General features: G+C 44.7%; 1 protein-coding gene across 23 annotated transcripts in view; it reads right to left on the reverse strand.

The window, feature by feature from the left end:
• The window catches only part of MAGI2 (membrane associated guanylate kinase, WW and PDZ domain containing 2), a 630648-nt gene that overhangs the window by 97492 nt on the left and 506214 nt on the right, over positions 1 to 26942 (reverse strand). For all 23 annotated transcript variants that reach the window (XM_087873383.1, XM_087873381.1, XM_087873380.1 and 20 more), the window contains one exon: positions 18362 to 18997. In XM_087873383.1, coding sequence (XP_087729509.1) covers positions 18362 to 18997 — 636 coding nt within the window. The remainder of the gene's footprint in view (positions 1 to 18361; positions 18998 to 26942) is intronic.

Here is a 26942-nt window from a genome sequence, read left to right on the forward strand (position 1 = left end):
CACAAGGTTCATGAATTTAGTGAACAGGAAACGTTCTGTGCATAGGAAACAGGAAACCATCTTTTGGGCTAAGTTTGTCCTATAATTTATATATGAAGGTGAGTATGGAAAAACCCCAGGCTTTTACGGATACCTTACTCTCTATCTACATCTATCTATCATCTTGCTATCTCTTTCTCTTTCTTCCTCTCCCTCCTTCCCTCCCTCTCTCTCTCATCTATTTATCTCCACTCTCTCTCTATCATCTGTCTGCCTGCCTGCCTGCCTGCCTGCCTGCCTGCCTGCCTGCCTGCCTATCTATCTATCTATCTATCTATCTATCTATCTATCTATTTATCTATCTATCCATCCATCCATCCATCTATCTATCTCCTGTTTGTCTGTCTATCTGTCTATCTGTCTATCTGTCTATCTGTCTATCTGTCTATCTATCTGTCTGTCTGTCTGTCTGTCCGTCCGTCCATCCATCCATCCATCCATCCATCCATCCATCCATCCATCCATCCATCTTCTGTCCGTCTATCTATCTATCTATCTATCTATCTATCTATCTATCTATCTATCTATCTATCTCCTGTCTGTCTGTCTGTCTATCTATCCATCCATCTATCTATCTCCTGTCTGTCTGTCTGTCTGTCTGTCTGTCTTATCTATCTATCTATCTATCTATCTATCTATCTATCTATCTATCTATCTATCATCTATCTACTGTCTGTCTGTCTGTCTATCTACCTACCTAAGTCTTATGGGAGAAGCCAATCATCTCCAAGCCTTACCCCCGAGTTGTCCCTTTTGTTTTAACTGTTCTTGCCTTCTGGCAGTTCTGTGCATGCGCACACTGGGAACAGGCTCCCCCTGTTTCTCTACCTCGCTGAGGTCCAACTCTGGAGGCTCCGGAGGCAGCACGTATCTCCCAGATGGCCCTTTCTCTGCCTCCGATGCAGAGCCCTCGTCCAAGCTTTCCCCAGACTCCAGGAGTGGCCCATGTTCCTCCCCAACCTCCTCACTGTCCGACTCTGCTTCCAGCTCCACAGACTGCTGGCAGACCACAACAGTAGAAAGCAACAAGTTTGATACCCTAATCTGTTGATTTCATTCTATGGAAACTGGCCAAACAGAGGACTTTCTAACTAATGGCTAGAAAGCATTTTCCAGCACAATGTTCTGTAGCTGGATTGTTTTACAGCTCCCATCCAGAGGTGGTATTCAGCCGGTTCGGACTGGTAGTGGCAACCTGCCCGGGTGCAATCCTGTCCTATATTGCTGTGTTGTTTGACATCACATGCATGCGAGGACGGTGTGTCCCAGCGAATTGCTGTGTTGTTTGACGTTGTTGTGACTCCGACCCCCGAGCCCGTCTTATCGGAGGGAGACGACTACGAAAGTGAAGGAGAGGAGTTGGCCAGGCCTCCCTCTCCAGGACCTTCCTCTCTGGCAATGCCTCAGGTGTCTCCCGAAGGAGAAGAGATTAGCCAGGAGCCAGGTATCGCCGAGCAGTCACAGTAAGACAGTGACGGAGATAAGTCTTGGCTGGATCCACGCCAGTGTCGGAGAGACAAGCGCACACAGCAGAAAAGGAGGCGTGCCAGAGATTAAGCTGAGTCACTGGACCACACCCTACAGGGGATAAAAGGGGGTGTGGTGGCCATTCAGGCTCTGTGACGGACAAAACTAAACAATTAGCGAGTTGCATTGTATCTCTGAAACTACGTTATCTGCATGCCTTGGATTTAATACGGACTGGACTTGACAATTCTGTGGCTTTGTGTATTTGTTTTGGTTCTCTGTGAGTAAAGTTCTTGGCAAGCAGCTACTGGGTTTCTGCCAATCCTGTTATTGAAGGAATTTATTGTCTGCAAGTTTTATTTAACTCCTGGCTGACTGTTTGTGTGCGTGTGTGAGACGGGGACAGAACAGACGTCACACGCATGCACGGATTGTGCACGCTCATATTTCTGGTGCTGGGCAAACCAGTTGCTACAGTATGTGGAGCCCATCTCTGCTCCCATCCATCCTTCCTGGTCTGAAGGCATCACAACTGTTAAGTCAAAATATTCTAGAGAGCTGGCTCAACAGACGTCCCTTGTTTGCACATCACTTGTCACAACTAACATCGAATTGTATGGATTTTATTGTCTTTCGCCACAGGCAACTTCTCTACATAAGGCCGCCTTAATTAAACTGTCGGTAGAGTAGGGCAAGGATCTTTCTGAAAATGGACAGATGGTATTCTGGCCCTTTCCTGTTGGATAATGAGTCTCAGCATGAGACTTTAGAGGTCCCGAGCAGTGTGACCTTTATTTAATTTAAGGGCAAACTTTTTCCAGAAATGATTTCCTGTTATTAAATTTGGTGGCAGCTCCGATTCCATGTTAAACATACTTGTATGCTCATCAGCTCTGAAAATAAATTGCTTTCGAATATAAAGTTTCTTGAAAGGTTGTGGAAGAGACCCCCCACCAGTGGTGGTATTTATCCGGTTCTATCCAGCTCAGGTGAACTGGTAGCGGCGGCTGTGGGAGGCTTCGGCCATCCGCCCAGACGTCATCACGTCCCATTTTTGATGATCTGCACATGCTTGGAAGTCCTGGCACACGCGCAGAGGTGGCACACACACACACTCACATTTGCGAACCGGTAGCAAAGGTAAGTGAATATCTCCAGGGGTGGGTTCTACTTTACCTTTACTACCAGTTTGCAACAGGATTGCGCGTGCGCACTTGCTTGGCTTGCACTTGTGCCTTGCTTCTGCGCATGCGCAGATCGCCAATGATGACATCTGGGGTGGGGGCAGGGCTTCCTGCCAGTTTTACTACCGGTTCTTGCGAACCGGTCCGAACCGGGGGCAACCCACCACTGAATACTACCCCTGCCCCTCACGTCTCTGAAAGAGACTTCCAGAAAATGTGGATGTTCAGGATATTGGTAGAAATTGCTTCTGCGGCAGGTGTATGTTTATAGGAGAAGAGGGGGAAGAGTCAAGTGAGCCATTAGCCTAGAATCAATACATTGCCACAAATGTTCCAGGTTCAATGTGTCAAGTTTCTGAAAGATGCCCTAATTAATTCATGAGCCATGATCCAAACTTCAAAGGAAATATATTCATTTATTAGGAGCAACATTCCGGCAATACTCGGATGCAGTTAGGACTGATCCTACGTAGATTTACGTTCCCCTATGACCCTGTCTCTCCCCTCCTCTCTGGCCATGTCATAAATCACATTCTCCAATTAACCACTTTGGCTGGCTGTGAAACCTAACACCCTCCTTACGATTGCGGTCAGAAAGAATGTATGGAATTCACTTCAGTTCTCCCTCCCTCCTGCTCATGGCAACTTGAAAGCTTTGCAAGTTGACACAATGCTCCTTGAATTCTGTTGACACTTATCTGGCACCAATTGAGCACTGAACTTTAGTTGACTAAATCCTTGTATACGAGCTTGAGCGGTAAATCTTGACGTAAGGCCCGATTCTTTGTTCCTGACAATGCTTTCCATAAGAGCTGCCTGCTTGCCAGCTTTCATTTATTTATTTTATTTTATTTGGGAAATTTATACGGCCATCTCCTTGGTGCGGTGGCCTAGAGGTGGAACTCTCGCCTCACAATCAGGAGGCTGTGAGTTCAATCCTAGGTAGAGGCAGATATTTCTCTCTCTGGGCACACTGAGAATATATCTGCTGAAACAAAACTCCGCATTGGTGACAAGAAGAGCATCCGGCCAGTAAATACTCTGCTAGCTCCACTCAATTGCCCAGACTCCACCCCACAAGGGATTATGGGATCATTAAAAGACAATGATATGGCCATCTCCTCATTCACAGTGACTCTAGGTGGCTTACAAGCAATAAAAGCACAGTATAGAAAATAGAAAATAAAAAATAATAATTCCCCACCCTCCCTGGCGACAACACAGAGTCAGATGAGCCATTCGATAGCTTCCATCCCACTCCGGGTTGCCCAGGCAAAACCAAGTCTTCAGGGACTTGCGAAAGAGTATCAGAGTGGGGGCCAGTCTAATTTTTGGAACGGTGATATTCCAAAGGAAGGGAGCCATCACTGAGGTGGCCCTTCTTCTGGGTCCCACCAGATGTAGCTCCTTAGGAGATAGGATCCAGAATATTTTGTGCCTCCCCACTCTAGTGGATCAGGTGGGTGTGGCCAGCAAGAGACGGTCCCTCAGATTTATCCCAATGTATCATCAGCACATGGATTGTTAAGAGTTCTCCCCTGATCCAGGTTTAAAGAACATGTGTTAGGTGTAGCCAGCCATAATCTTATCCTGTTGGTAGCCATTAAGCCAACATCTCAGCCTTCCGTCCTTCCGAGTTGGGTAAAATGAGGACCCAGATTGTTTGGGGGCAATAGGCTGACTCTGTAAACCGCTTAGAGAGGGCTGTGAAGCACTATGAAGCAACATATAAGTGCTATTCCTTCCTTCCTTCCTTCCTTCCTTCCTTCCTTCCTTCCTTCCTTCCTTCCTTCCTTCCCTCCCTCCCCCCCTCCGTCTCTTATTCCCTTTCTCATTCTCCTTCCTGGTGGCACACTGGTTAGAATTCAGTATTGCAGGCTGACTCTGCCCACTGCCAGCAGTTCGATCCTCACCAGACTCAAGGTTGACTCATAGGCTCTGTAAACCGCTTAGAGAGGGCTGTAAAGCACTCTGAAGTGGTATATAGGTCTAAGTGCTATTGCTATTCCTTCCTTCCTTCCTTCCTTCCTTCCTTCCTTCCTTCCTTCCTTCCTTCCTTCCTTCCTTCCTTCCTTCCTTCCCTTCCTCCCTCCCTCCCTTATTCCCTTTCTCATTCTCCTTCCTGGTGGCACACTGGTTAGAATTCAGTATTGCAGGCTGACTCTGCCCACTGCCAGCAGTTCGATCCTCACCAGACTCAAGGCTGACTCATAGGCTGACCCTGTAAACTGCTTAGAGAGGGCTATAAAGCACTGTGAAGCGGTATATAAGTCTAAGTGCTATTGCTATCTCTGCTTGCTCTTAAAATCTTTCCTTCCACGATGGCAAGACGCTGATAAGATATGAAACTGCAGTTCATCCGGAAGAAATAGCCTAAGGATCTGTTTGGGATGCCTTGTTTTGAATGAAAGGCAAGAGGATCAATAAAAGGGAAGGAAATTCACGTAAGGCTGTATGACCCTAGAAAAGTTCACCACAGAATATGTTGAACCTTTATGAAACACGTTAAGGGTGCTTCTAAAAAGGTAAAGGTTCCCCTCGCGTATACGTGCTAGTCGTTCCCAACTCTAGGGGGCGGTGCTCATCTCCATTTCAAAGCCGAAGAGCCAGCGCTGTCCGAAGACGTCTCCGTGGTCATGTGGCCGTCATGACTCAATGCCAAAGGCGCACGGAACGCTGTTCCCTTCCCATCAAAGGTGGTCCCTATTTTTCTACTTGCCTTTTTTACGTGATTTCAAACTGCTAGGTTGGCAGAAGTTTGGACAAGTAACGGGAGCTCACCCCGTTACACGACATTAGGGATTTATTTATTTATTTATTAGTCATATTTCTATGCGAGGATTCTGGGCGGCTTACACCAAAGACAGTATACTAAATAGCATATTGCCCCCCAACAATCTGGGTCCTCATTTTACCCACCTCGGAAGGATGGAAGGCTGAGTCAACCTTGAGCCGGTGAGATTTGATCCGCTGATCTGCTGAACTAACAGTCAGCTGTAGTAGCTGCAGTACTGCACTGCCGCATTTGAACTGCCGAACTGCCAACCTTTCGATCAATAAGTTCAGCGTCTTAGCCACTGAGCCACTGCATCCCTAAAAGCATTCTTCTAATGACTTACTAACAGTAAGCAACAGCCCAATCAAGGCACTACCAAGACCACTTCCACCAACACTGGTAGGACAAGTATATGAAATGACAGCAAACCTCTCTTCTCTTCTAGCACTGATGATGTTCGCTAGTTGGGTAATGAAACATTTGCAAGAAAACAACCAAGCTCAGAGAGCACCAAGGACACCACAAAGCTACAAATATTCTCTTCTATCGGGATCCTAGGACAGTCTGTAAGTAAAAGGAGGTACTATGATTGTCGGCCGAGCAGGGACAAAAATAGCCAGAGAAATGATTGAAGCCTGAGAAATGAGCCTCTTGTCAGTCAATAGGGTGCTGATTTGCGACCTGCTTATCAGGTAGTTAGGAGCTGAAGACACGGTAGCACAAGCAAATTACAATTAACGACTTAATAGCCCGCCATCAACACCCCAATTAACAACTAAAAGCTACGCACAACCAGGAACTGCATAACGCAATGCGTAGAGCAGCCCAATAGACACAGAGAGAAGATCCCTAAGGATGGGCTCCAGAACTTGGAACAATAAACCTTTGATTGATTGAGATTGGATCCTTCCACTGGATACAAACCCAACAAAGGAGAATTCAAGGGAAGAAGAGTGAAGTTCAGAACCCCAAATTCATCCCTGGCACAAATGGCCAAACCGAAGGCCATTTCAAGAGACTACTGGATCACTGGATCACACCATCCACCAATGGAATAGATTGCCTTCAGAAATTGTGGGTGCTCCATCACTGGAGGATTTTTATTTTTTTTTTGCAAAACAAAGTCAACGATCTATTGATTATTCATTACAGGAAAGATTTTGGGACAAAACGTACACGTTAATTTAAAAGGAAACTCCAGATGTTTCCTTGTTGTGATTTGTCACTCCAGATGTTGATATGGGATTTCTTTCTCTTAAAGAACATGGACACAAATGTCTTCACTTGGAATTGCTCCACAGAGATTAGAGAAAGGATGGTCACTTATTTGTAAGGAACTAAAATTTCCTAACAGCAAGAACAATTAACCCATGGAATACGTTGCCACCAGAAGTTCTGGGTGCTCCATTACTGGAAGCTTTTAAGTAGAGGTTAGACAACCATTTGTCCAGAAAGATATAGAGGTAGCATGTAGAGCCATATTGGTGGGCATGCGAGCTCAGCTCTGGTGCGCATATGTGCAACGGCAAGCTGATTTTCGGGCCTTCTGGGCCCACCGGAAGTCAGGAAACAGGCTGTTTCTGGCCTCCGGAGTGCCTCCGGGGGGGGGGGGGAGGCCTGTTTTTTGCTCTCCCCAGGCTCCAGAGCCTTTCTAGGAGCCTGGGGAGGGTGAAAACGCCTTCCCCACCCCCCTGAGGTCCTCTGGAGGCCAGAAACGGCCCGTTTGCCAACTTTCAGTGGGACCGAAAGGCCCGTTTTTCATCCTCTCCAGGCTCCAGAGCCTTTCTAGGAGCCTGGGGAGGGCGAAAACGGCTTTTCCCACCCCCCTGGAGGCCCTCCGGAGGCCAAAAATGGCCCATTTGCCAACTTCTGGAAGCTATAGGTTCGTCATCATGGGTATAGGGTCTCCTACTTGAGCAGGGTTAGACTAGAAGACCTCCAAGGTCCCTTCCAACTCTGTTATTCTGTTATAACTGGTTGTTGATATTTCATGACTGAAATAAATTAGCATGTTCACTCGTTTATCAGCTCATATATGTGTAAATTCTGTAGGTACACGGAATTACCAGACAAGAATAAAATTTTCATTTTTGTTTTCGGCAATATTTTATTTTATTTTTTAAAAAGAGAGGCTGGCATTTTGATATGAATGTCACCGCCAAAATGTTTTCCACTTAACCTGTCATGTTTATGCACCATTGCTCCAGTTTTGTTATTAGGAGTTATTTCCGTTTTGTTAGCTACGTCTTTCAAATCCAAAGAGGCTGAATAATTTCTTTTTCAAAGGCAGAGAAAAAAATAAATAAAGGATCCTCATGGGAAAGGGGAAAAGACTCATCCATTATTTTATTTTCCTTCTTTCTTTCGACTGATCTGAAATTCTTAGAAATTCTTAGGAGGTTTCGTTATAGTGCATTTTCATATATTTGTGCTAAATGAATCTCTCTCTCTCTTAACAAACACATATCTATCTATCTATCTATCTATCTATCACCTATCTATCTATCTATCTATCTATCTATCTATCTATCTATCTATCATCTATCCATCATCTATTTATCTATCCGTCTATATCCTTCTGTCTGTCTGTCTGTCTAACTAACTGTCTGTGTTTATCATCTATCTGTCTGTCTGTCTGTCCGTCTGTCCATCAAAATTCGGACACTTAAGCAACTGGCTCACATTTATGACGATTGCAGCGCCCCAGGTGGGGGTGGGGTGGGGGTGGGGTCACGCGATCCCCATTTTGTGACCTTCCAACCCGGCAAAATCAACGCGGAAGCTTGACTCACTTAACAACCGTGTTTCTAACTTAACAACGGCGGTGCTTCACTTAGCAACGGCGGCAAGAATGGTCGTAAAACAGGGCCAAAACTCACTTCACCGCGGTCTGACTTTGTGAGCTCACTCAGTTTGGGCTCAAACTGAGCATAAATCATAATCTGAAGAAAGGAAAGAAGGAAGCCATCACAGATAATTTTAGCGCTCGCCGCATTTCAGCGCATTTCATAATAAAAATAATGTTCAAACTTTTCTGGGCCTTTTTCTCATTCCCACCTTCGATAACAGGATGAGGGGAATGACTTGTTTCAACCTGCAATGGTCGGATTTGCTGTTGTGCTAATTTTTACCGACTGTGTGTGAGCCGCCACTGAGTTTTCTAAGATCAGAGTTTGCTGGGCCTTCAATAAAACAAGGTGTGCCTCAGAGACCAAAGGAGTGCACAGAACACAGAATAACAAGAGTTGGAAGGGACCTTGGAGGTCTTCTAGTCCAACCCCTTGCCCAAGCAGGAGACCCTACACCCAGTGGTAAAATGTAAAATTTGTTACTACCGGTTCTGTGGGCGTGGCTTAGTGGGGGCGGGGTAATGTGGCTGGGTGGATGTGGCCAACTTTTTTTTTTTTTTTTTACTTTTAAAAGCATTTTTTCTACAACCTCTTCGGCCTCACCCACCCCTTCCCTCCCAGGAGTCCCCATGTGGCCTGTTTTGGATGCAGGTAAGCGTAGGGCGCATACAGAGGCTCGGGGAGGGTGAAAAACAGGCATACTGGAAGTTTGGGATTTCCGGGTTTCCGGCCTCCAGAGGGCCTCCGGAGCCTGGGGAGGCCGTTTTCGCCCTCTCGGAGGCTCGAGAAAAGCCTCCAGAGCCTGGGGAGGGAAAAAATGCAACTCCCAACCATGGTGCAGGAGGCTGACTAGGCCACGCCCACCATGGCCATGCCCACCCAGCAACCGGGCAGAGAACCCCTTGCTAAAATTTTTGAAGCTCACCCCTGTGTAAAGTGGTATTAACCCTTCACGTAATCAGAAGATGAAGGGAATCAAGTCAAGCACAGGATGAAGTCAAGTCCATCCCAATCTTGACTAAGGAATGCTTCGATGCTAACGGAGCAGGCTCAACCACAAATGGCAGGTTGCTGTTGTTGTTTTTGATAATCGCTACTTGTGTGTTGGTTCCTTTGCTGCTAACAAGGGGCTCTCGTTTTCCTCATATTTGCAAAAGAAAAGTTGGGAGAATTTGAGACCTGTTTGTACCCTCTTTTATTTGCAAAGAAAAGACCCCTGCCTGGTTTATTTTCAGGACAGGACAATTGGACAATTTCCTTGATTGGGGTATTGTTTACTTCTTGATTGTCGGTCTGTTGGTGAGCACCCAGACGAGCACAGATTAACACAAAGATTAACAACAGACCAACAATCAAGTCAACAACACCCCAATCAAGGAACTGACAAACAAGCTAACAGTAAACAGCCCAACCAAAGAACCAATACTAACAGGGTAAGCCACTGGAGTATAAACTGAGTTCAACCCTCCCTCCCTTCTTGCACTGATTATGTTACTTAGCTTGGTTATGAAACATCTGCAAAAGAAGTCAGAGAGCGCCAAGAATCCCACTATTTCCGTGATGGCGAACCTATGGCCCTCTCTGCAGGCACGCCAGCCGTCGCCCCAGCCGAGCTCCATCGCGCCAGTTGGTTTTCGGGTCCCTGCTGCGCAAGCACAGGGGACAGGGCATGTGCAGGGAACATGCGCACACATGTGTGCCCCCCCACATGTGCCAGGGTGGGGTGCATGCACAGGGGGCACTTGCATTGCATTTGGGGGGTTCACGCACATGCATGCACCCCCCTATGCCCCGTTTTGGGCCTGGAAGGCCTTGTTGTGGCTCCGTTGTCTGAGCCTGGGCTATCGACAGATGCAGACTCTGAGAGTGAGGGAGAGGAGTTGGAAAGGCCTCCCTCTCCAGGACCCTTCTCTCTGGCAATGCTTCCGGAGGACACCGAAGGCCAAGAGATAGGCCCAGAGCAAGCACGTCCCCGCAGCCACAGGTGGACAGCGACGAAGAAGATAAGTGCTGGCTGGGCCCTTGGCAGAGGCACAGGGAGAAGTGTGCACAGCAGAGAGGAAGGCGTGCCAGAGATTAGCTGAGTCACTGGACCACACCCCACAGAGTATAAATGTGGGTGTGGTGGCCGGTTCAGTTTGTGATGAGCAAAAACTGGAAATAATCCATGATCTCTGCGTTACTGGACTTTGCCTGCTTTATCGGACTGCATTTGGATTAATCCTTGTATTGTTGAAACTCTGCCTGTTTTATCGGAATGCTTGCAGTCTAATCTTTGTTTTGCGTGAGTAAAGTCTGAATTGGCAGCTAGCCCGTGGGTTGCTGCCAGCTTTATCATCAAAGAGTTTTGTCATGTGGCTTATTAAATCTGGGCCGTCTGTGGGGGTGCGTGTGTGAGACGGGGAGAGAACAGGCCTCCTGCATCAACCTGGAAGCCAAAATGGGGGGCGGGGGTGCCACACAATGCCCTCCTCTGTCCCGTTTTGGGCTTGGAAGGTCTCCTGCACCAACCTGGAAGCCAAAAATGGGTGAGGGAGGCCAAGGTGTATGTGCAAGGAGGCAGGGCGCATGCACGGGGGCTGGTCGCATTGCATTTTGGGGTTTCACACATTTTGGGCACTTGGCACCAAAAAGGTTAGCCATCACTGCACTATTCAATCCGTCTTATCATTTGTTTTCAAAATGTGGTGTCAGTATGTTTTGGAATAGACTTCCCCCCCATTCTGAAGACAATAATTCAGGAAGCCATTTGAGAGAGAGAGAGAAATAATGAATATCTTTCTCCCACAAGTGTCATATTTACCAGTCGACGGGAAGGTGCAAAATAAGGTGCGAAAACTCTTCCCCGTTTTGCAAAACCAATTTGAAGAGAAGTGATTTGACAAGAGCTGTTGTCCTGACGTTGAGAGATGTAGAATAAAACAGCAATTAAAAAGAGAATAATCTGGCGGGGCGGGGGGGGGGGGAAGGATAATCGGAAAGACTGTTGCAAAACATAAAAATGTTTTTAATCAAATGAACAGAGACCCTTTCCAGGAGACATAATTAAATTCTTCCCTATCTCAGCCTCACTATATATTTTTTTTTCTACAGCGACTGAAAATTAAAAAGGGTGAACTGAAAATGTTCCTTGCCAAGATGGGACGTGGTAGACGGCAAACACAAACGACAAAAGCGGTGTTGGCGTTATAAGCGCCACCTTTTTGTGTGGGTGTTGAGAGGTTGCATAAAAGAGGCAGTACTTGTGTTCTATTGTTGATTTTTCCTACTGATCAAAGGAATCCAGAGGAGATCACCCAAACTCAAGTAGCTTGCTGCAATGAATATACCAGGGGTGAAATCCAGCAGCTTCTAACAGGTTCTGGAGAACTGGTAGCGGAAATTTTGAGTAGTTCAGAAAACCGGTAGCAGAAATTTTGAGCAGTTCGGAGAACCGGAAGCGGAAATTTTGAGTAGTTCAAAGAACTGGCAAATACCACCTCTGGCTGGCCTCAGAGTGGGGTGGGAATGGAGACTTTGCAATATCCTTCCCCCAGGAGTGAGGAGGGAATGGGGATTTTGCAGTATCCTTCCCCTGCCATGCCCACCAAGCCACGCCCACAGAACTGGTAGGGAAAAATTTTGAATTTCACCCCTGGAATATACCGCATTTTTTGGACTATAAGATGCACTTTTTTGTCTCCCAAAAGGGGGTGAAAATGTCTGTGCATCTTATAGACCAGATATTGCTGAAGCCCCGCCCACCTGCCACTCATTTTTTGGCCTCCGCATGCCCCGTTTTCGGGCATTTTTTTGGCCTTTTTCAGGCCTTTTTTCAGCCTGTTTTCAGGCTTTTTTTGCCCTGTTTTTGAGGCTTTTTTTGCCCATTTTCAAGGCTTTTTTTGGCCGGTTTTTGAGGCTTTTTTTGGCCCATTTTTTCTGAAACCCCAAAAACAAACCAAAAAAAAGGGCTGGAAAGGGGTTAAAAAAAAGGCTCAAAAAAGGGCCGAAAATGGGGCACGAGGAGGCCAAAAAACTTTTTTTTTGTTTTCCTCTTCTAAATTTAGGTGCGTCTTATAATCAGGTGCGTCTTATAGTCCGAAAAATATGGTAAATGTGTCAAGGAGGGTTTTTTCCCTGTACTAAGAGCCAAAATATATCATAATAAGATTTACAAAAGCTTGTGCAGAAGACAAAATTGTACAAAGAACTCATGAGCTGGAAGGGGATAACTAAAATAGAAATTAAATGTTGTTGTTTTTTTTAATAAGAAAAGATATTACTCCGTCAAAGTTACAGAGAAAGGAAGTATTTAAACCTTTTGTGGAATAATTATTTTAAAACAGTAGAATCTGATACAGATGGGGGGGGGGTGTTTCCTTTCAAATTAATTAGATTGAAGCCAGGAAGGAGGGTCTCTATTTCAACCCCTTGTGAGACAAAAATCCTAATAAATTTAAGGAATGCTCCCTTAATGGATAACAGAAGATGAACTGAGAGGACTTGTGTGAATCTCAAAATTGAAACAAAAAGACAATTTGCAATCTGAAGTTTAGAAACGTTGAAAGTTATAGGTGAATGACTAGGTCGAATCTCTCCTTGATCAGATTCCATCCATTATTCCTTGTCTGGCCTTCGGGTGCCTTGGAAAATAGCTTGAACCCCCCCCTCCTCTCTGTGGTAGCCCCTCAAATATTAGAAGACTGCTATCATGTCTCCCCTGGTCCTTCTCTTCACTAGACTAGCCATGCCCATTTCCTGCGACCGTTCATCGTATGCAGAGGTGGAATTCAGCTGGTTCAGATTGGTTCGGGCGAATTGGTAGTGGCGACCTGTGGGTGGGCCCTCGCTCCCCTGCCCGCCTCGGCGCTATGCTGTCCTATTTAGCCACGTTTTCTAATCCACGCGCATGTGTGCAAGCTGCGGGCACAAGCAAAGCACATGCACAGAAGGCCGCACGCTCGCATTTTCGGTGCGTGGTGAACCGGCGGTAAAATTAGGCGAAACCCAGCTCTGATCATATGTTTTAGCCTTCAATCATCCCGTAATCATCTTTGTTGCTCTCCTCTTCCCTCTTTCTGGCGTCTCAACGTCTTTTTTTTAATAGTGTGCTGACCAAAACTGGATGTGGTATTCTAGGTGCGGGAACTTCTCTCTCTTAGCAGAGCGTGCGCTGTTCTCTGTGGCTTTTTCTTAATGTTTGAAATTCTCATGTAATTTTCAGGATGTTTTCGTTCTCGGAATACAAACAGCATCCAAATTGGCATGCCAGCCTTTCACGACAAGAAGACGTCAGTAGGTAAATTTCCCAGAAGGATAATCAATGCAGGTCTTCTACTCCCACTTAAATGCCAGGTAAGCAATTACTTTTCATTTAACTGAATTATTCTCTTACTTGGGATGAAAACAAATATTCAGTTCCAGTTCAAAGCTGTTCTGAGCTAGGTTGTCACAGCTGGAGAAAAAAGACGCTCTCCCTTCATTTTACCTGCGACAGTGGCGGTATTCAGCCGTTTCGGAAAGGTTCAGACAAACTGGTAGCGGCGAGCTGTGGGTGGGCCTGACCTGCCCCGGGGCTATGCCATCCTATTTAACCACATTCCCACCCCTCTCCAGGGGAAGGTTATTGCAAAATCCCCATTTCCTCCCGATCTGCTGGGACTCGGGAGGCAGAGAATAGATGGGGGGGGGCAGTCAGAATTTTTACTACCGGTTCTCTGAACTACTCAAAATTTCCGCTACCGGTTCTCCGGCAAACCGGTGGTAAAATTATGTGGAAACCCACCTCTGACCTGCGAAACCTATAATGCACCTTTCGTATTTTGTATGTAAAAGAAATGTCAACCTCTCTGTATCTGTAATGAATATTCCTAATACAGGTAGTCCTCGACTTAGTGACCACGACTGAGCCCAACGCTTCTGTTGTTAAGTGAGGCATTTGTTAAGTGACTTTAATTTTATGACTTTTCTTGCCACGGCTTTTTAGTGAATCACTGTGGTTGATAAGTTGAGGGGTAGGGTGGCCTAGAGGTGGAGCTCTCGCCTCACAATCAGGAGGCTGTGAGTTCGATCCTAGGTAGAGGCAGATATTTCTCTCTCTGGGCACGGTGAGAATTTATCTGCTGAACAAAACTCCGCACTGGCGACAGGAATGGCATCCGGCCAGTAAACACTCAACTCCATTCAGTTGCTCCAACTCCACCTGCAAGGGATTATAGGGTTGTTAAAAAGAAGATGTCTGTGGTTGATAAATTAGTAATCCGGTTGTTAAGTGAATCTGGCTTCCCCATTGACTTTGCTTGTCAGAGGGTCGCAAAAGGTCATCACATGACCCTGGGACACTGCAACCATCAAAAATACATGCCAGTTGCCGAGCAATTTTGATCACATGACCATGGGGGATGCTGCAGCGGTCATAAGTGTGAAAAATAGTCATAAGTCACTTTTTTCAGTGCGGTAACTTCGAACAGTCACTAAATGAATGGTTGTAAGGCGAGGACGATCTCTCTATCAGTTTCCAGGAGTTAAACAAGCCATCCGAAGTCCCTTGATCATTTCTCCAGATTTGTAGACAGCCCCAGGATTCCACTTCCTTCGCGAGTCGGTTCAATTAATTTTAATTCCTCAGGATAGTTTCTAATGAAGTTTAATCTGTACTAATTGTTTATAAATGACTTACAGATTCACGTATTCATGCCAGACGGATAACGGTAAAATCTGAAATGAATTTTGTAAAATGGATTATATCGAATATCAGGAGTGGTGCGGTGGCCTAGAGGTGGAGCTCTCGCCTCACAATCAGGAGGCTGTGAATTCGATCCTAGGTAGGGGCAGATATTTCTCTCTCTGGGAGAATATATTTGCTGAACAAAACTCCGCATTGGCAACAGGCCAGTAAAACACTCTGCTAGCTCCATTCAGTGGCCCAGACTTCACCCCGCAAGGGATTATGGGGTCGTTAAATGAAGATGATTATATCGAATATAATCCAGTTGGAGAATGGTCCCAAAGATAAGGCATCTACAAGATATAAATATTTTTCTACAACCTTAAGAGGTTGCAGAAAACAATGCTTTGAAAAGCCTGTGACGATCAGGCAACTCAGCTTTGATCGTCAGAGGCTTTTGAGGTTGTAGAAAAAAATGCTTTTAAAAGCCTCTGACGATCCCAGCTGAGCCGCATGATCTTCAGAGGCTTTTTTTTTTTTTACTTTTAAAAGCATTTTTTCGGCCGAAGAGGTTGTAGAAAAAAATGCTTTTAAAAGCCTCTGACGATCAGGCAACTCAGCTTTGATCGTCAGAGGCTTTTGAGGTTGTAGAAAAAAATGCTTTTAAAAGCCTCTGACGATCCCAGCTGAGCCGCGTGATCATCAGAGGCTTTTTTAAAAAAACTTTTAAAAGCATTTTTTCGGCCAAAGAGGTTGTTTCATTTAATGAATTTTAAATTGTTTTAAATCGGAACTTTAATTTTATATCGCTTTTAATGAGGAACTATGCATTTTACTGTTGTGAGCTGCCCTGAGTCCTCGGAGATAGGGCGGCATATAAATTGCATAAAATAAATAAATTTAACAACTTTGTTGCTCACTTTACAACTTGAGCGATTCACTTAACAACAGGGCCGCAAAATGGGGCAAAAGTCACTTAACAAATGTCTCACTCAGCAACAGAAATTTTGGGCTCAATTACCCAATCTTAAATTGAGGACTGCTGTAATGTACTTTGATCAAATATTACGCCATACAAAATGACACTAATACCATAATTTTCACGTACATGTGTGCGTGCTTCATGGGAGTTATTTAACGTCTTAAAACACAGGGAAGGAGAATTTATAATATTGCATTCTGCCTACGTTTGCATTTTTAAAATGTACTGTATAGAACAGTGATGGCTGACCTTTTTGCCGTCATGTGCCAAAAGTGGGGGGAGGGCGGGGGGTTTGTGCACATGCATGCCCACACCCATAATTCAATGTGCCCCGCCCCGTGCACATGTGTGTGTGACACCCCCCCCATGCTCCCCCTGCTTTTGGCACATGATGACATGGAGGGCCCGGTAGGCCTGTTTTTCACCCTCCCCAGGCTCCAGAGGCTTTCTAGGAGCCTGGGGAGGGTGAAAACTGCCTTCCTCACGCCCCCGGAGGCCCTCCTGAGGCTGGAAATAGCCCATTTCCTGACTTCCAGTGGGCCCGGAAGGGCCGAAAATCAGGTGGCCGGCACACACATGCGTGCTGAAGCTGAGGTAGGCCATGCGTGCCATAGATTCGCCATCATGGGTATAGAAGAATATGGAGGATGGACACCATCAAAGCTGGCACCAGCCAGAGCATAGAAAAACTCAAGGAAGGAGACCCAAAGGTGCTTTTTCAGGAGGCAATTGGACTTTCTTTGTTTTTCCTTGAAGGCGCTTCGCTTCTCATCCGAGAAGCTTCTTTGGTTCTGCCTGAAGAACAGAATTGAAGAAGCTTCTCGGATGAGAAGTGAAACGTCTTCAAGGAAAAACAAAGAAAGTCCAGGTAGCCTCAACGACCCTCTAAAAGGATGCAAATGACCAGCCGTCTGCAAGGAATATAAATCCTTCCATTCCTCACCATCCAGTCAGAGCCGAAGAAGCTTCTTGGATGAGAAGGGAAAGGTCTTCAAAGAAAAACCAGAAAGTCCAGTTGCCTCCTGAAAAAAGCACCTTTGGGATTTAGGAAAGCAGTAAAGGTTTGAAAGAGGGGTGAAAGAGGATATCTGTGTCCAAACTGAACAGCCCTCCCTCAACAGAGAGGGAGGGATCGACATCATCTATCTCCATTCTACAACACGGTCCTTTCAACAGTTCCAACACCCATTTGTACCACTCGGGTGAACCTGAGGACACAGACAAACCTCCAAGTGGCCTCAACAACTCTCTAAAAGGATGCAAATGACCAGCTGTCTGCAAGGAGTATAAATCCTTCTATTCTGCACTCTCCAGTCAGAGCTGAAGAAGCTTCTTGGATGAGAAGCAAAATGTCTTCAAAGAAAAACCAGAAAGTCCAGTTGCCTCTTGAAAAAAAGCACCTTTGGGACAACCATGACCTGGAAGACCGAGAATCTGCATAGATATCAAAGAAGTAGGGCAAGATTGGAAGATATAGTGAGGCCTGTCCCACGGAATCCCCAAAAGTTGGACACAATTGAATTGATAACATCATCATCGTCACCTATTACCGTATTTTTCGGAGCATAAGACTCACCTTTCCCCCCTCAAAAAAAGAGGGTGAAAATCTGGGTGCATCTTATACTCCGAATGTAGCCGCGCCCAGCCTCGTAAATGGAGATTTCAGAAGCTGAAAGAAGCCCCTGAAAGAAGCTTCAGAAAAAAAGCCTCAGAAACGAAGTTTCAGAAAAAAAAGCCTCTGAAAGGCTTTTACCTAAAATAATATGGCAAGCAACAAAAGAAGAATCGGTAAAGGTTTTAACCAAACTATGCTAACAAATCTGGAGAACGACACAATAACCAACAGATCTGAAGAGGTTAATCTGCATACCAATACCAAAGAAAGGAGATTGAACAGAGTACAGATAGTCCTTCAGAATAAAAGCCTCTGAAAGAAGCTTCAGAAAAAGAGCCTCTGAAAGAAGCTTCAGAAAAAAAAAGCCTCTGAAAGGAGCTTCAGAAAAAAAGCCTCTGAAAGAAGCTTCAGAAAAAAAAGCCTCTGAAAGAAGCTTCAGAAAAAAAGCCTCCAAACAGAGCTTCAGAAAAAAAGCCTTTTTTTTCTGAAGCTCTGTTTCGGAGGCTTTCAGAGGCAGAAAAAAAAGCAAGGCACAGAGCTCACAAAGAACGAACGAACCTGTTGCTAAAATTCACCTCTGGAAACAGCTGATTGGGGGTATTCTGGGAGGCCGATCCACCTGCCAATCAGCTTTTTTCTTATTTTCCTCCCCAAGAATTAAGGTGCGTCTTATACTCCGAAAAATACGGTATATTTAAGGAGGTAGCTGACTTCTACTTCATAACACACTGATAGAGCAAGCATCTTTTAAAACTTTCACACACCACAAATTACTGTAAATTGTGTAGACCTTCCAGACTTACCTCCTCTATGGATAAACAGAGACGTCTCACTTCCAACCGGACATTCTTTGAGTATATCCACTACTTCAACATGGCTCATATTCTGTACATTCTGCTGGTTGATCTCGACAATGAGGTCACCTTCACATAAACCGGGGCACCCCTGAACATCTAAAATCTGCTTCACCCTCTGTCCTGTGGGACTGTCCGCTATAGTGAAGCCGAAGCCCTGGGCCCCTTTCACAATGGTTAAGGTCATGAGTTCCGCTTGGGTGGCCCCCGATGAGGCCATGGAGACGTTGTCGTCATGGATGGGTGGTGGGAATGTGCCATCAAGCTGACTCTCTGCTGGAATGGAGTGCAAGGAATGTGGCGGGCGATCCGTGATATCCGGAACGGACTGGGAAGTTCTAGAAATGTATTCCAAATACGTTTCATAGTTATGTCTTCCGTTGACGATGACCGGAGGCCTCTCCATCATGGTGAGTGGTGGCACTACACTATTGGCAGGATCTTCGGGGTCAAAGGGCAGAGGATATCCACGACATAGCACCAGGTTGACGCTCTGACCAATGGGAACAGACTGGAAGAGTTTGACAACATCCGCGTGAGTATGTCCGAGGACGCAGACTTCGTTAATGTAGACAATAACATCACCTGGACAAAAAGAAACCACAACGTATGATACAGTCATCTTGTCTTGAGACAACAACTATGCCAGTGGTGGGATTCAAATAATTTAACAACCGGTTCTCTGCCCTAATGATTTCTTCCAACAACCAGGTCACCAAACTGCTCAGAAAGTTAACAACCGGTTCTCCCGAATTGGTGCGAACTGGCCGAATCCCACTACTGAACTATGCTGCAGCTACTGAGATAATTGCTTAAAATGACAGGGAATATATTACAGATACACCTCGACTTACGACCACAATTGAGCCCCAAATTTCTGTTCCTAAGTGTGACATTTGTGAAGTGAGTTTTGCCCCCTTTTACGACCTTTCTTGCCACAGTTGTTAAATGAATCACTGCAGCTGATAAGTTAGTAACCCAGTTGTTAAATGAATCTGGCTTCCCTATTGGCGCTTAGTTTCTCTTTAATTCCAGGTTGCGTCTTTGCTTGATTAATTTCTATCGATTGTTTTTTTTTTGTCCTGCCCTCTGGTGCTTTGGAAAATAAGTTGACCCCCTTCCTCTTCTTTGTTGCAGCCCCTCCAATACTGGAATACTGCTATCATGTCCCCCCTATTCCTTCTTTTCTCTAGACTAGCCAAACCCAAATCCTGCAACCGTTCTTCATATGTTTTAGTCTCCAGGCCTTTGATCGTTGTAGTTGCTCTTCTCTGCACTTTTTTCAAAGTCTCAACATCTTTTTCGCAATCCAAAACTGGATGCAGTATTCCAGGTGTGGCCTTACTAAAGTTTTACAAAGCGGTATTAATACTTCACTTGAGTTTGATTCTATGCCTCTGTTTATACAACCAAGGATTTTATTAGCTTTTTTTTCAGTGGTGAAATTCAATTTTTTTTTCCTACTGGTTCTGTGGGTGGGCGTGGCTTGGTGGGCATGGCAGGGGAAGAATACTGCAAAATCTCCATTCCCACCCCACTCCAGGGAAAGGATACATCAAAATCTCCATTCCCACCCCACTCTGGGGCCAGCCAGAGGTGGTATTTGCGAGTTCTCCGACCACTCAAAATTTCCATTACCGGTTCTCCGAACTACTCAAAATTTCTGCTACCGGTTCTCCAGAACCTGTCAGAACTTTCTGGATTTCACCCCTGTTTTTTTTTTGTTGCTGCCGCAACTGCTGGCTCCTATTCAAGTGATCGTCCACTAGGACTCCAAGGTCCTTCTCACAGTTACTGTTTTTGAGCCAGGTTTCACTTAATCTGTACTTGCACCAAACAATCACAGTCACAATAAAGTTTCAATGGTTTTTGTTCTACAAACGCAATATTTCACCTACCAAAAACATGCCTATATGCAATGCTTACAGGGATTGCCCACAAAAATTGCTACACAATTGACACATACCTATGTGTAAAATGGGACAACACCAGTGGTGAAATCACAGGGAAATCCAGATTCACTTAACAGTCAGGTTAGTAAATTAACAGAATAAGAGAGTTGGAAGGGACCTTGGAGGTCTTCTAGTCCAACCAGTGGTAAAATCCAATTTTTTTTTACTATTGGTTCTGTGGGCATGGCTTGGTGGGCATGATGTGTCTTGGTGGGTGTGTCAGGGGAAGGATACTGCAAAATCTCCATTCCTGCCCGACTCCAGGGGAAGGATACTGCAAAATCCCCATTCCCTCCCCATTCCTGGGGGAATGATATTGCAAAATCTCCATTCCCTCCCCACTCTGGGGCCAGCCAGAGGTGGCATTTGCCGGTTCTCCGAACTGCTCAAAATTTCCGCTACCGGTTCTCCAGAACTTGTCAGAACCTGCTGGATTTCACCCCTGGACAACCCCAGGATCACACCTCAAGAGTCCTCCACGGTTAAGCTGCAGATACGACTTTATTGGTTACAATTTATCAGACACAGACTCACACACTGGGATGTGTAATAGGTGTGGAGATTCTTTTTTAGACAATAAAATTGCCTGCACAATAAGGTGAAGGCGCAAGATCGATAAGGCCAGGCTTGTACGCACAAATAATCTGCTCCAGGACTGACCCAGAAAAATACAGTGACAGAACATGACTTATTATCTGCGGTTGCTTTAAAACAACAATGCGGTATCATCGGCAATCTCCTGACCCCTGAACTACCTTGAGAAATAGTGGCTTGGCTACTGACAGCTTCTTAATCTAAAGCAATGGTTTAGCAGCAACAAGAAACCAAATCACAAAGACAAATGTGCAGGATTCGAAGCTTGTGAGAAACTCCAGACCTAACGTCAAGAGCGATTATGGCCTACAAGACATAATAATGTTAGTGAAAACTCGAGAGTGTCTGTGCAGAGTCTCGGTCATCCAGGTCATAGTTGTCTCAAAGTGTTGTGGTCCGCCAGAAGCCTGCGGAGCTGGCAGCAGAGTCAGACAGTGAGGAGGCTGGGGAGGACAATGGGCCAGTCCTGGAAGGCCCGGACGAAGGCTCTGTGTCAGAGGCAGAGATGGGGCCAGGGCCATCTGGGAGCGATGCGTGGACTCCGGAGCCTCCAGAGGCGGATAGCAGAGAGGCAGAGTACCAGGAGGAACCGGTTCCTAATGCACGCATGCGAAGAGCTGCCAGAAGACAAGAGCAGCTAAAGCAAAATGGACGACTTGGGAGTAAGGCCAGGAGATGATTGGCCCCAGAAGGCTTAAAAGAGCAGCAAAGGCTCTTGGGATCTTTGTAGGAAAGCAATGTTGCTACATTTGTTTCTTGTCGGCATCTCTTTTTTCTGAACTTTGTGGGGCTTAGCCAAGAAAAGAAAAGCCTTTGGCAGGGTGCCAAAGTAGACAAAGGTTGGTAATAAGGCCGAAGGACTGTTTAGGAAGGATTTGTTTTGGACTTAATTTGGACTAAGCTGAGAATGAAGTAATTCTCAGCTGTTTTAATAAAATATGTTTGTTTAGGACTGATTGTGTCTTGTAATAACTACTTGGGCCTAGGTCACAACACAAAGGTGCTTTTTTTCCAAAGGGCAACTGGATTTTTTTTTAATTTTTTTCTCTGAAAAAGTTTCACTTCTCATTCAAGATGCTTCTCTTCACTTCTCTTCTCTCTATACACCAGTGACTGCATCTCAAAAGATCCCTCTGTTAAACTACTGAAGTTTGCAGATGATACAACAGTGATCGGTCTCATTCGAGACAATGATGAATCCGCATACAGATGGGAGGTTGAACAACTAGCCTCGTGGTGCGATCAGAACAATCTGGAACTGAACACACTCAAAACCGTAGAAATGGTGGTGGACTTTAGGAGAAAACCTCCCATACTACCACCTCTTACAATCCTAGACAACACAGTATCAGCAGTAGAGACCTTCAAATTCTAGGTTCTATCATATCTCAAGACCTAAAATGGACACCTAACATCAAAAACGTCATCAAAAAAGCACAACAAAGAATGTTCTTTCTGCGCCAACTCAGGAAGCTCAAACTGCCCAAGGAGCTGCTGATCCAGTTCTACAGAGGAATGATTGAGTCTGTCATCTGCACCTCTATAACTGTCTGGTTTGGTTCTGCAACCCAACAAGACAGACACAGACTTCAGAGGATAACTAGAACTGCAGAAAAAACAATGGCTACCAACCTGCCTTCCATGGAGGACCTGTATACTGCACAAGTCAAAAAGAGGGCTGTGAAAATATTTAGAGACCCCTTGCATCCTGGACATAAACTGTTTCAACTCCTACCCTCAAAATGATGCTATAGAGCACTGCACACCAGAACAACTAGACACAAGAACAGGTTTTTCCCGAATGCCATCACTCTACTAAACAAATAATTCCCTCAACACTGTCAAACTATTCACATTAGGCTGCATTACTATTACTATACTTAACAACTGTTTTGCTTAGCAATGGGAATTAGTGGTCACAAGTCAAGGAACTATCTGTACTATACCTTGTTCAAAGTACAAGCTGGCCCTTTGTTAAACCGGTTGATACAGGATAGTAGCAACTTAGTCCATTGTTGTACACAGTGAAGACGGTTGGTGTGGACTTTTCAGCAAAAATTAGCCATTAAAATCGGATCCCAGTTTTACATTTTTATGACTCTCTCCTACACGTAGATAAAATAATGTTTCTATTTGCCGGAAATGATCGTTGCTGAATAAGAATGGAAGACAGATATACCGTTTATGGAGTTACCATTTTTTTTCCCTTTTTAAAGTCAGATTTATGTTTATTTATTCTTTTGCAGAGACCAAAATACATATAGTCCTGTTTATGATTAGAAGTGAGGCCAGAACTTCCATTGTTAAGCAAAGCGGTCCTAAAATGAGTCACATCCCACATTACTGTGCTGGTTGAGTGAACTGAGGTTTTTTTTTTTTTTTTTTTAAATATTTTTATTGAACAGTTTTTTTTAAAAAAAAAACCAAAGAGATATTAACGCTTTCGTCTTTTCAACAGTTTCGCATCGGTAATCCATACTTATACATTTTCTCTCTCTTATCTTAGTATATCTTTTATACATACGGTATATTTCTAATATATTGTATATATACCATTATAATGTATTATATTATTCTAATTGTTTTATTTACATTTGACATAAATGTATACCCAATTTCCTTTCCACTATTTTTATTTCTTCCCATTTGTTCCTATATTTCTTCTCCTAACTCAACCATTATTTAGTCTTCCCTCATCCTTTTTTCCCTTTTCCTCCAACCATTTATACCATCTCTCCAAGACTAAGTAATAGTCTGTTTCCTCTTTTTCTTGTATCTCCTTCATAAGCTTATCCATTTCTGCACACTCCATGATTTTTCTAATCACATTGGAGTTACCATTTTTTATCTAGCTTTTAAACTTTTTCTTGTGCGTGTTTTAATTTAAAAAGCTGGCTTTTCAAAATTTGGGGGCTTAACCAAACCAGCATGCATCCGGCAATTACCCAGAAACAGATGTGGATTAGTCGAGGCTATTTACATTTCTATTGTGTTCTATTGAAATGAGAGTGTTTATAACGTCATATTCTTCTTCTTCTTCTTCTTCTTCTTTTTGCACGAAAAGGAGAATAAAACGGATTGTGACAGTCTAAAGACTTTGATTATTTGCTGAGGGGGCAAATATCAAACCGGAGGGATGAAAACTGACAGGGAAGCACAAATGAGCAAAGAGTGGGGAAAAAAAAAAAAAACAGGCAGAAATTTCTGCACCGATACGGCCTTTTGTAAGCTTTGTACGATGGTAAAATGGGATAAATAAAAATAACACGTATTTTCACATCAAGGCTGGTGAAAAGAAAAAGAGTGTTAGGTGAGGTAGAAGACATGTCAACCGGTAAATAAATAAGCTTCCTTTTTTTTGCCATCGTAAAAACCAAGAGCAAGGGGGTCAAAGTCGATTTCATTGAGGGCCGCCTCAGGATTGTGTTTGACCTTGTGGGGGCCAGTGGGGGCGTGGCCAGCTCGATGTCACTCGTGTCAGGGGCGCCTATGGCGGCTCGAGCCCTCTTCCAGCTAAAACAGGCTTGTTGTTGTTAGCTGCGAAGTCATGTCCATGGACAACGTTCCTCCAGGCCTTCCTGTCCTCTACCATCCTCCGGAGTCCATTTAAGCTCACACCTACTGCTTCAGTGACTCCATCCAGCCACTTCGTTCTCTGCCATCCCATTCTTCTTTTGCCCTCTATCTTTCCCAGCATTAGGTTCTTCTCCAGGGAGTCCTTCCTTCTCGTTAGGTGGCCAAAGGATTTGAGTTTCCTCTTCATGATCTGGCCTTCTAAAGAGCAGTCAGGGTTGATCTCCTCTAGGACTGACCGGTTTGATCGCCTTGCAGTCCAAGGGACTCACAGGAGTCTTCTCCAGCACCAGAGTTCAAAGGCCTCAATTCTTTGGTCCTCAGCCTTCCTTATGGTCCAACTTTCACAGCCATCCATTGCAATTGGGAAAACCATGGCCCTGACAATATACACTTTTGTTGGCAGATGTCTCTGCTTTTAAGGAAAACAGGCTCCCAAGCTCCATTTCAGCTGCGACGGCCTCCTGCAACCCTCTGCCAGTGAAAACAGAGCTTGGGAGGGCCGCACACAGCCCTCCCAAGCTCCACTGTCAATGGCAGATGCACTGCGGGCCAGTCCTTCACTGTTTCTGGGGCAGCTTTGTGAGCCACATCTAAGCACCCCTCAGGCTGGATCCGGCCCCCGGACCTTGAGTTTGACACCCCTGACCTAGAGTGTCTCAGCTGATGACAGGACAGCAATGGCTTTGAAGAACAGACCGAAAAACACCCCTTGTTCATTCTCTAGTATTTGGGAGGGAGTAAAATCTCCTGTAGTTAAAAGTTTGGTGACGTGGAAGCACCTTTGTAAAGAGTGCTACTCATCTGCTGGGTACTATTTCTTCACCTGAAGCTTCATATGAGTCGAGATTAGGTTTTCCGAGTAGGAATGAAGAATTATACAAAAAGAGTTGGAAGGGAGCACGGAGGTCTTCTAGTCCAACCAACTGCTCAAGAAGGAGACCTTATACCATTCCAGAACAAATGGTTGGAAACCTCTAGTAATGGAGCACCCCAACGTCTGAAGGCAAGATGTTCCACTGATTAATTGCTCTCACCAACAGGAAATTTGATGAGGAACAACAGGAAATCGGCATACATTTTGATGTGCCGTGACAATAAAGTTATTATTCTGTTCTGTTCTGTTCTGTTCTGTTCTGTTCCGTTCCGTTCCGTTCCGTTCCGTTCCGTTCTCTTATCTCTCTCTTCCCTTCTGCTCCGTTCCACTACGCTCGCCTCTTATCCTATTCTGTTATCTTCTCTTATCCTCTTCTCTTCTCTTCTCTTCTCTTCTCTTCTCTTCTCTTCTCTTCTCTTCTCTTCTCCTCTTCTCTTCTCTTCTCTTCTCTTCTCTTCTCTTACCTCTTTTCTTCTCTTCTGCATTCTCTTCTCTTCTCTTCTGCATTCTCTCCTCTCCTCTCCTCTCCTCTCCTCTCCTCTCCTCTCCTCTCCTCTCCTCTCCTCTCCTCTCCTTCCTTAGTCCTAGTTGGATCTGCCTTTAATAACCCACTACTTCTTGTCCAGCTTTGGATAATAGGTTGACCCCCTCTTTCTCTCTGACAGTCCTTCAAAGCTGTCTTGGAAGACAGCTATCATGTCACCCTTAATCCTTCTCTTTGTTAGACTAGACAAAACTAATTTCCACAATCGTTCATCATACCGTTATCTTCTAGACATCTTATCATCTTTGTTGCTCTTGTCTCCACTCTTTCTAGGGTCTCAACATTTTTTGGGGGGGGGCTATCATGGTGACCAGAATGTGTCCTACCCTCAGGTGCTTTGGAGAATAGGTTGACTAGGAGGATAGGATCCATGAAATGATGATCATGGGAGTGGAATTTAAAGAGGGCCACCGAATTCATCCTTAATGCACTTTAAAGTTCATTTTGTGAAGGAGTGCAGAGGGTTTAAGCGGTGGAAAATGGGGAAGAGCAGTTTTCATTTTTAACAGCTAACATGTCCGCCTCATGGATTTTAGGAGGCTGTTCTCCAAAGGCATAGTGAGGAACAAATTAAATTGACTATGTCCAGTCTGCTCACCTTCTGATACAACGAAAAACACGTAGGAATATTAAAAGCTCTTTCTATAAAAAGAAAATAAATGGCCTGTTTGAACATTCTACCATTTCCTCAAATTTCCCATCTCTTAATTAAGGAACAGAAGTGAGATCCAACTCAGACACAAAAATATATGAGGTGTTCATTTCCTTAATGGCAAATGAATAAAACCGAGTAATAATACGACTCCAGTATAATCTTCAAATCTTTTGGCCAGAACTCAATTTATTTTATGGTACAAAGAATAGCACGACACCACGAACATTTAATGGACAACGCTCTTCCTGTCTGAAGAACACTTTTGCATTCCGTTACTCGAAACGTTAACTTTTCTATGCTTTTTTTGGGGTTGTTTTCCTTTCGTTTTATTTAAA

Source organism: Pantherophis guttatus, chromosome 7 (genome assembly GCF_059756535.1).
Source record: "Pantherophis guttatus breed Tessera chromosome 7, ASM5975653v1, whole genome shotgun sequence".
In the NCBI taxonomy this organism is placed as follows: Eukaryota; Metazoa; Chordata; class Lepidosauria; order Squamata; family Colubridae; genus Pantherophis; species Pantherophis guttatus.